Source organism: Nematolebias whitei, chromosome 19, assembly GCF_014905685.2.
Source record: "Nematolebias whitei isolate Nwh7 chromosome 19, NemWhi1, whole genome shotgun sequence".
Taxonomy (NCBI): Eukaryota; Metazoa; Chordata; class Actinopteri; order Cyprinodontiformes; family Rivulidae; genus Nematolebias; species Nematolebias whitei.
The window spans coordinates 14,033,965-14,044,508 of NC_056516.1; the positions used below are offsets into that span (position 1 = coordinate 14,033,965).

Consider the following 10,544-nt stretch of genomic DNA (forward strand, 5'->3'; position numbering starts at 1 on the left):
CCCCCCCCCCCCCCCCCCCCCCCCCAGCAAATTAGCTGTGTTGCACTGATTTACTCCTCTAGACAGAGGGAGCGCACCAGGAGGGCTCGCACATGGAGTAACGTGGCTCAGCCTGAGCTCGATCTGCTAAATTAAGTTCAACGAAGTCGAGGGATTCTTGGCTCCAATGATTTTATGAAGCGCTGAGACGAAGCACGACTGCGTGGGTTAAACAGAGCCGCCTCCCCCGGGTGAAAGCCCCGCGCTGATTGGAAGTCGTTACGTTACTTTAGGTGGGACAAAAGAAAAATATTCAGCCGGGGTGAAACATTCAGGCTCCCGCCAGCCGTCCAGTGCCTGACAAAACATGGCAGTAACACACATGTACATATACACACCCACAATCTCCATGTGGCAATCCAAAGACCTGTCTGTCACCTTGTTGGGATTCTGTCTCACTCACTGGGGACAAAACGTCCATCAGAAATTTACAATCCATCCATTTCCCAACACTCGGGAGGAAAAACGGAAGGAACAACGCGATAAAATATTTCCCTTTCTTCAGAAAATTAAACAGCTTTTTAAAAAAAGGGGGGGGGGGGGGGGCTTTAAATTAAGGTCCATTCCAACCTGTCGACAAATCACAACACAGACTGAAACTGCAAACATGCTGCCCGAGGAAATGTTTCGTAAACAAAACTTTTACAAAAATAAAAACAATTATATAAAATGTCTTTATGTAAACACACAAAAAAAATTAAATAAGCACTTTAATTTCAAAAAGAAATATAACATTATTGCACAAAATGAAAAAAAAAAAGGTTTGTTCTTGTGTGCTGTTAAAAAACATAAACGTTAAAATTAAAAGTGTAACACCAAACCCTGGCAGCTTGGCTGCAGGGGTCAGGATGAGGTCAACTGAAGCTGGCGACGCCATCGTCAAGTCTGACTAAACAAAAAACACAAATCAGACAGGAACATAACACCAGGGAGGAAACAAAAACAACAACAAAACGGACAGTGGGAGGAAGAGGCAGATCGTTAAGGTGTTCATCTGTCGTCCTTTAAGGTGACTGAAGACTGAGGGTTTGCAGCCAGAGAGGAAGGGGGGACTAAAGGAAGTGGTTTCTATCTGCTGAGGCTGACAGGAAGGCTGTCCCTCTTCCTGCGTCTCCAGGACTTGCCGTGATACTGGGCGTGTCCGCGGTTCACCACAGCTGCACTGTTGACCAGCGGCTGGTTGAAGAAGCCCTTCATGTTAAACTTCGCTCCGTTCTGAAAAGAGCAGGAGGGAAAAAACAGGAGTCAACAACAACAACAACAACTATCATTATAGAGTTTTCATACAGACAGGTGTAGATTTTAATCTAATTACAGTATGTTTTTAGATGAGAATTATAAACAAACATTCTTATTTAAATATAACAAATGTGTTAAAAAAGTTTTGTTTATTTTTAACTGGGGGTTGCATTGCTCATAAAAATCTCTGGTAAATGTTTTCATAATATCTGGACCCCCCACCACACGAACAGCTCAGAAAAAAAAGAAAAAGAAATTTAGAGTTGTAGAAAGTCCTGATCAAAGCCGTCCATCCATCCATCCATCCATCCATCCATCCATCCATCCTCTTCTGCTTATTCTGAAGTCGGGTCACGGGGGCAGCAGCTTGAGCAGGGAGGTCCAGACATCTCTTTCCAGCTCTTCTGGGAGGACTCCAAGGTGTTCCCAGGCCATTCAATAGACATATACTCTCCAGCGTGTCCTGGGTCTTCCCCAGGGTCTCCTCACAGTTGGACATACCCGAAGCACCTCCCTAAGGAGGCACCCAGGAAGCATCCAGATGTCTGAACCAACTCGACTGACTCTCTTCGATGTGGAGGGGCAGAGGTTCTACTCTGAGTCTCTCCAGAGAACTGAACTTCTCACTCCATCTCATGAACAAAACCCTGAGCTACTTGAACTCCTCCACTTGAGGCAGAACCTCACCCTCGACCTGAAGAGAACAATCCACCCATTTCCGGTTGACGACCATGGCCTCAGATTTGGAGGTGCTGATGCTCATCCATCCATGGAGCTTTTTTACAACCTCGGCGACCTCAGCCACAGTTATGGACAGACCAACCCCAAAGTCCCCCGACTCCACTTCCTACATGGAAGACGTGCTGGTGGGATTGAGAAGGTCCAAGAAGTATTCCTTCCACCTCCTGACAACATCACTGGTTGAGATCAACAGCACCCCACCTTCACTGAACACACTGTTAGAACAGAGCTGTTTTCTCCTCCTCAGCCGCCTGATGGTTTGCCTGAATCTCCTCGGAGCCGAACGAGAGTCTCTATCCAAGCCCTCATTGAACTCCTCCCACATCTGAGCTTTTGCCTCAGAAACAGCCCAGTTCTCAAGGAGATGGTTCCAGAGCCCATGAGGTGAGCCCAACCCTAGGTACCTCTAATCTGTACCTCTCAACCTCACGCACAAGCTCAGGTTTTTTCCCCACCTGAGGGGACATTCCATGTCCCAAGAACCAGCTTTGGTAAGCCAAGGTCACTGCCCATGGAATCATACACCCGACCCCTCCTGTAGGTGGTGGGCCCACATCAAGGATACCCATGTTACTTGTTCAGGCTGAGCCCGACTGGCCCCATGGGTAGAGACCCGGTCACAAGGTGCTTGCTGATGAGCCCCGCCCCCAGATCTAGCTCCAGGGCGGGGCCCCGGTAACCCATGTCCGGTCAAGGCCCACTGAGCTCGTTGTTTTTTTCTGTCCATATGAGTGTCTGGAACAAAGCCTGATTTTTAAAGTTGTACTGAGTTACAATTAACACCCTGTGCTCAGTAACACTGATATTTTACAGAACAACTTTATTCTGCTGCTTTAAAACAAAGATTATTCACTTGCAAATAAGCATTTTTAGTGAGAAAATTGTTTTAACTAACACTTTGTAGAATGAAGACCTTTATTTTAAGTCTGACGAAAATCTAGTGAGCACAAATTAAAAGTTTTGAGCATCCAATTCCCAAAGCACTCAAAAAGGGAGACCTGCGCCTCAGCCTGTGCTGTCAACTAAACAGCATTTCTCTGCTCTGATGCAGTTTGCCCACATTTAAATGAGACATTTACAGGCACATTTACTGCTGCCTCATTCTTTAACTTGTGACACTCATTTAGCAACAAATATTTACCATCTTCTGAGTTGTTGTTAACTGTGTCACAGGAGATTTGATTCACAGGTGAGTTCATATTCAGAGGGCATGCTCATCTGAAAAAATATAATCACATCCTTTTGTTCAGGGATGAGTGTTGCTCCTACAAATAAATTGTTAATAAAGTTCCTAAAATCCTGTTGTTACAGATATATTTGATAGAAATCATGATTACAAAACTTACAGGTAGTACTTCACATCAACATGTGAAATCTAATTTAGCTAACCTTGAGCTGGTTTCAACTGTTTATCCAAAATAAATTTAGTTTTTGCGATCGTTTTGCTTATTTTAACTTTTCATTGTTGGTTTTCAATTTAACTTGTGTTCTGCTTGTTTTAGCTCATGATCTGAACGAGCCTCTGCTCAGGCTTTCAGCTGCCGCTGTGCTCGTTTCAACATCTGTTCGACTTGCTTCAACTTTGACAAATCAGTTTCAGCTTCTTAAAGAAATCAGCAAAGACTTTCAGCGATCAGCATTCACTACATTTTTGCTGAAAATGCTATTTTTTTCTAGTTGATTTAAAGAGTGCAAAATGCACACGCCTGATGAACCTGACAGAGTTCTCTCTGACGTACAATTAGTCCAGTTTTGTTAGGAATGCAACGCTGAGACAGAGCAGATAGCAGGTGCAAGTGATGTGCAAAACTGGAGCAGAAACAGAATGGTGCACACCTTTGAAGAATTTAGACCATTTTGATTTTAGAGTACTTGTGAGTAATTTGCTGATTACACTATCAGATGAGAAGCTGCGAACTGAAAATGATTGTTACAGAATTTGAGTTTTCTCTCAGTACCATGAGGTTTTGCCTATAAAAAAGTAAAAGTAACAAGAATGACTGTTGCACATCATATGGGGAAAATAATATACATCAGTGCCTCTAATCAGATAAGACAAAATATGAAAATACAAAAAGAATAAAAAAGTGAACAGAGACGAAGAAGAACTGCTTCAGAGAGAGACAACAGGATTAAATCTGTGTGTTCGTGGCATCCGGTGCCTACCTTGTGTGCGTGGCTGGAGTGGGGGCTGGGTGGGGGCTGGGTGCTGGAAGGAGCAGGGGCATGGGCTGGGGGGGGCAAGTGGAAGAAAGGAGGTAGCCCAGTGTCCATAGACAACTGTCTGCCAGGCATGGAGTGCAGCGCTAAACCTCCAGGCAGCGAAATATGAGCCTGTACAAATGATGTTTTTTATTTAGCAATTTTTATAAAAAGTCACATTTTAGAAACAAATTCTATTTACCTAAAGGATCTATATATCCCCAAATTCCACGTTTACATTTTCAAATCTCCATAAAACACTGAAGCCATGAATCTACCTGTGAACCTGGAGGAAGGAGCAGATGGTGTCCTCCCATGCCGTGCTTTCCGGCTGCCATGTTGAGGCCCGGTGCTAAGGCTAAGCCAAGTGGAGGGAAAGACACATATGCTGGCAAGGTTGGTGGAGGCAGGGGACATGGCACTGCTGAATCAGAGTCCTGAAAGGTCCAAAAGGAAAGGCTGAGATTAACAAACTACCACATGTAAATATGGAGTGGGTAAAATATATACACGCAGTCACTCCGTGCCACGAGGTCTATGGACCCTAACTAACAGGGACAAGTCAAAAACAGGGGCAGATTTAGAATCCTTAACAAAATTCATTTACAATGACACCAAGTTTGTAAAAATTGACCCAGTAGTTTCAGATGATTGAGGTTGAAGAGAAGGCCACAGCCAATTTTGCAGAAAATCCAAAAAGTTGTGGGGGGTCATATTTCTGGACTCACTGGTCTGATTAACCAAAGATCTGATTGTGCTGTGGGATCACAATTAACAAACATACAAAGTTTCATCAAAATCTGAGAGGGTCGGGTTTACTTTTTTTTTCCCCCATTGGATGATTTGGCACGGAATGATCTCCTTATATTCATAGATACTTTATATATGTGTGTGTTAGTTTTTTAGTATATACAGTAGTCACACATAAGAACACGGTCGCTACATAAGAAAGCCTGAAAGAGTGTGATTTCTTACGTTGTCTGACCCGGACAGTGAAGACACCGACGAGTCTGACGAGTGCTGCTGCAGGCTGGAGATGGACATGGGGGAGTCTGCGCTGTGAGGTGACGCAGAGTCCCTTTGCTGCTCCTCTGAACCTCCAACGCCCCCACCACAAGGCTCACATGGCTCCTGACTGGAAACTGGCTCTTTGGGAGATGACACTATTAAAAAAAAATGTGTATGTTGATGTATTATGGACTCAGCCTTAAACAAGAACCGAATTTGAACAATTTTATTAACCTACACAGTAAATTTACTACAAAGAATGCATTTTCTACTCGGTCTTATTGTTCATACGGTCTCCGTTTTGAAATGAACGACACCATTACCAGCATCTTAAAATCTGACTTGTACCTCTGCTGTCCGTTGGTGGTGAATCCTTGCCTCCCCACTTCTTAATGATCCATTCCCTGTACTTGATAACTTCCTGGGTCAACCTGATGATCCTCCCCAACGTGCTGCAGGCACAACAGAGACGCATTTTAAACAAATACCTCTTTATTCCATGAAATGCAAACCAGCTCTGAATGCACTCCACTCTAACCTTTCACAGTCTTTGTTGGGATAGGACCTTGCGAGCGGTGACACAGCATGACTCAGCACAATATAGGCATAGTCAAACGCCTGCTTGACTTGCATGGCACCATAAGAACCTCTACCCACATCATTACCTACATGAGGGGAACAGAAGAAAAACAGAATGTCAAATGTGAACCAGAACAATAAAAATAACTGTAAAAAATATTTTTCATATTCACTTTGAGTAGTGGACTGGGACACAGACTGACCTGGAACCAGTGGGTCCTCTATACAGAGCATAGACGGCCTGTTTCCATTGGTCATGGCCTTCATAATTTCCTCTTTGGATACATAAGCACCTCCATTTGTGAGGCGAATCGCTGTTTTCAAGTAGTTGAACTGGCGGCCATACAACTCAAAGAACTCAATCAGTAACATGCCCAAGTTCTGGTTGGGGATTCTGGCATCAATACGAGGATGAAGCTAAAAGGCAAAGAAAAGACGACTAAGATGCATTTAACAAACGTCATTGGTCTTTACTCCAGCTCATTTATGTCAGTCTACAACACACGTCAACAAATTATATTTAACTGAACTACACTGAACAAAAATATAAACACAACACTTTTGTTTTTGCTCACATTTTTCATGAGCTGAACTCAAACATTAAGAGTTTTCTCCGTACACAGACGGCCTTTTTCTCTCAAATATTGTTCACAAAGTTGTATAAATCTGTGTTAGTGAGCACGTCTCCTTTGACGAGATAATCCATCCACCTCACAGGTGTGGCAGACCAAGATGCTGATTAGACAGCAGGATTATTGCACAGGTGTTCCTTCGGCTGACCACAATAAAAGGCCACCACTAAAATGTGCAGTTTTATCACACAGTGCCACAGGTGTTGCAAGTTCTGAGGGAGCAGCAATTGGCTCAGTGGCTGCAGGAATGTCCACGAGAGCTGTTGCCCGTGAACTGAATGTTCATTTTTATTGCCATAAGACATCTCTGAAGGAGTTTCAGAGAATGTGGCAGAACATCCAACCGACCACACAACCACAGACCACGTGTAACCGCACCAGCCCAGGACCTCCACATCCAGCTTCACCTCTAAGATGGTCTCAGACCAGCCATCCAGACAGCTGCAGCAACAGTTAGTTTGCATAAGCAAAGAATTTCTGCACAAACTCAAAAACCGTCTCAGGGAAGCTCATCTGCATGCTCGTTGGGGGTGCATGCATCGGGGTCTCCACTTGACTACAGTTCATCGTTGTAACAGACCTGAGTGGACAAATGCTCCCATTCGATGGTGCACGGCACATTGGAGAGGTGTTCTCCTCACGAATGAATTGCTGATGTCAACGTTGTGAATCGAGTGGTCCACGGTCGCGACGGGGTTCCGGTGTGGGCAGACGTATGTAACCAGCACAGATGCGTTTTATTGACGGCACTTTGAATGCACAGAGATGCAGTGACGAGATCCTGAGGTTCATTGTTGTGCAGTTCATCCCCGACCATCACCTCGTGTTGCATCAGGATAATACACAGCCCCATGTTGCAAGGATCTGTACACAATTCCTGGAAGCTGAAAACCTCCCAGTTCTTGCATGGCCAGCATACTAACTGGACATGTCACCCACTGAGCATGTCTGGGAAGCTCTGGATCACCGTACACGGCAGCGTGTCCCAGTTCCTGACAACATCCATCAGCTTTAAACAGCCATTGAAGAGTAGTGGGCCGACATTCCACAGGCCTCAGTCAACAACCTGATCAACTCTATATGTGAAGATGTGTTGCACTGCCTGAGGCCAACGGTGGTCACACAGATACCAACTGGTTTTCTGGACATCCCTCCTTAAATACAGGTAAAACTGCACATTTTAGAGTGGCCTTTTATTGTGGTCAGCCGAAGGAACACCTGTGCAATAATCCTGCTGTCTAATCAGCATCTTGATCTGCCGCACCTGTGAGGTGGCTGGATTATCTCAGCAAAGGAGAAATGCTCACTAACACAGATTTAAACTTATCTACGACCAATATTTGAGAGATAGACCTTTTGTGTGTAGAAAAAGTCTTAGATCTTTGAGCTCAGCTCATGAAAAATGTGAGCAAACACAAAAGTGTTGGGTTTATATTACTTAATCTGTGCTGCTCCACATGTCTTCTAACATGAATGACACTGTGGGATTGAATGACTGTACCTGTAGGAAACTAATGACCATAAGGATGAGGCTGTAGGAGCTAATGCCCCCAGTGAAGACTTCATTCAGATCTCTCTGCAGCAGAAACTGCTTCAGGACAAAGATCAAGTAAGGCAGAACCGGGTACTCCTGAAAGTGGACAGAAAAATACGTGGAGTCAGAACCTGCATTCATATAAGGCACAGAGAACTGCACATTGGCAACATTTAAAACGGATTTTAAGTGTGCAACACGTGAACTTTTGAGTCAACCTGGTTCAAAATGGCTGTCCCAGCCAAGTAACTTTTGCAAACACAAAATGGCAGATTTTAAGCCTGAAAGTTTGTGGTTGTAGCTGAGAGTCATCCCCAGCACATATTCTGACCGCCAACAAATTGTGCAACATCTTTCTTTAATTCTTTGGCATGAGGAGATGGGTGCAGGCAACAAGTACTAGGCCTTTATTTCCTTAAAGCTTGTTGCAGAATCTGTGGCAGAGCAATAAAAAACATCACACTGAGCTCTTTTATCAAATAAGTATGTTTGGTCTTTGTACTACTAGTTCTGTTCTCTGCCTTCTCAGTAACAGGCGGCCATTTGGTCGTCTAATCAAGAGTCCCACGCCGCCTGCACTGACTGACGAAATCTATTTTAAAAAAGTCCTTCCTATTTTTGCCATCGCTGAATTTATCCACCTCAGTTCATTCATACGTGTCAAGTCTGATGGATATTCTGTAAATTACATGGATTTCCCCCCAATTTTCACGAATACGGACATACAGAGATTTTTCAAAATGTCTGCTTCAAAATTTAAGTCACAGAGTCAGCTCATAAGCAAACGCCAAGTCCCCCCCCACCCTTCAGCTTAGACTGTACCTGCTCAGGACCCCCCCTCCGGTGCTCACGTGAGCCCAAAACGCACGACTAGTACGTAAACAACCAAAGCTGTGTGGTGCGCAGGGACGGAGGAAAAGACGAGCAGAAGAAACCGCGACACAGACGGAGGCAAACAATTCAAGAAACGAGTCCACGGTTACAGAACCGCACCGAACATGGGTGACTGATCGATAAACAGAGTTTGAACATTTTAACATCAACTTTCTGCAGCAGCCTGAGCCGAGATGAAAACTAGTCCTGTAGGAAACTCCACCTCACATTTCTCAGGGAAGTCTGTAAACACTAAATCCAGTCAGCTGGTGTTACGCATCTGTTTACGTATTGTTCTCTATCCTTAGTTTCTCCAATTAGCCAAAGTTCGCTCCGCTTCTAATAGTCAATCGTTAATTTTTTTTATCTCTTTACATATTATAATTGTAAGCCCAGTTGTTTGTTCTGTTAGCTCATATAGTCTAAAAAACTGATGTCAAACTCAAGGCCCGCAGGCCAAATCTGGACCTCGTTAACATTTTATTTGGCCTCTAAGAGAACATTTTAAACGCAGCTCTCAAAGTGGACAAAAAAAAAACTAACGAGGTAAAACCTGAAATGCAGCTCTTAAATCTGGTTATTAAATCTGCTGTAAAGTTACAGCAGATGGTTTTTATTTGACTCTTTGTTTCATTGCTAATACAAGTTAAAGCTGCGCATTAAACATTTCCTTCATACAATTAAATAAAGGAGAAGAAACGTGCCGGGTCAAACCACAATTCATACAAATACTACAAAATAACTTTAACAATGCTAGTAAAAGGGTGCACATATATACGGTTGTATTTTCTATTTCTGTGTGTACTTGATGTGTGAAAATTATGATGTGATGACACGAGTATTTTATTATGAAAATATATCAGCAGTCATTGCAGTACGAGTTCTCAGGGCTTGTAGTGTCAACATGAGTAGACCACGTTCAACAGAGAGTAATGTTCTGCAACCAATGGATCATTACTTTCGTTTTATTTTAAATTGTTCCCGTGTCTCGGTCTCCCTCTTCTACAAAACTGACTGACAGCTGCTGCTGATTATGACCTCCTCACTATTTTCATGTCTGTGATGCTGGTGAGACGTTTCCATCAGTGATCGGTGTTTAAACAGTCTGCGTTCACAAACATTTTCACCACACAGAACATCTCCGTTTCTTTTAGGGAATGACTCCAGCCTCCTCCTTTGAAAGTTATTGAGAAAGTCGTGTTCTGTAGAAAGCTCCAATACTGGAAGACAATAAGAAAGGTCCAACAGTGGTTATGAAAAAGGACCCGTGCCAGGTTTTAGTGACGGTGACTGCACGCCCTGACTAAGCTACAGGTAATAGATACAGTAGTCCCTCGTTTATCACTGGTGTTTGAGACCACGCCCACACGCGTTAAGTGAAAAAAACGCGAAGTAGGGATACAGTAGTCCAAGTTCAGTTCAAGTTCAGTACACTTTGTCATGACATGTGCCAGGCTGCAATCACACTCCTGTTACTCCCAATCTCCCTCCTTAAATAAACAATTTAAATATTGTAACATTTTAAATAAACAATCCATACAGCATGGACTGTTTATTTAAAATGTTACAGTACAGTATTTTAGATTTCTATCTATCTATCTATCTATCTATCTATCTATCTATCTATCTATCTATCTATCTATCTATCTATCTGTCTGTCTGTCTGTCTGTCTGTCTGTCTGTCTGTCTGTCTGTCT

General features: G+C 43.4%; 1 protein-coding gene across 1 annotated transcript in view; it reads right to left on the bottom strand.

Annotated features, from left to right (window-relative positions):
* Nucleotides 1-971: 971 nt before the first annotated feature.
* Nucleotides 972-10,544, bottom strand: part of tent4a (terminal nucleotidyltransferase 4A) — a 26,699-nt gene continuing 17,126 nt past the window's right edge. The window contains exons 6-13 of the mRNA XM_037693342.1: nt 7,942-8,070; nt 6,012-6,225; nt 5,768-5,894; nt 5,578-5,681; nt 5,197-5,384; nt 4,500-4,658; nt 4,186-4,353; nt 972-1,254 (exon numbers count right to left, since the gene is read on the bottom strand). Coding sequence (XP_037549270.1) covers nt 1,108-1,254; nt 4,186-4,353; nt 4,500-4,658; nt 5,197-5,384; nt 5,578-5,681; nt 5,768-5,894; nt 6,012-6,225; nt 7,942-8,070 — 1,236 coding nt within the window. The 3' untranslated portion in view covers nt 972-1,107. The remainder of the gene's footprint in view (nt 1,255-4,185; nt 4,354-4,499; nt 4,659-5,196; nt 5,385-5,577; nt 5,682-5,767; nt 5,895-6,011; nt 6,226-7,941; nt 8,071-10,544) is intronic.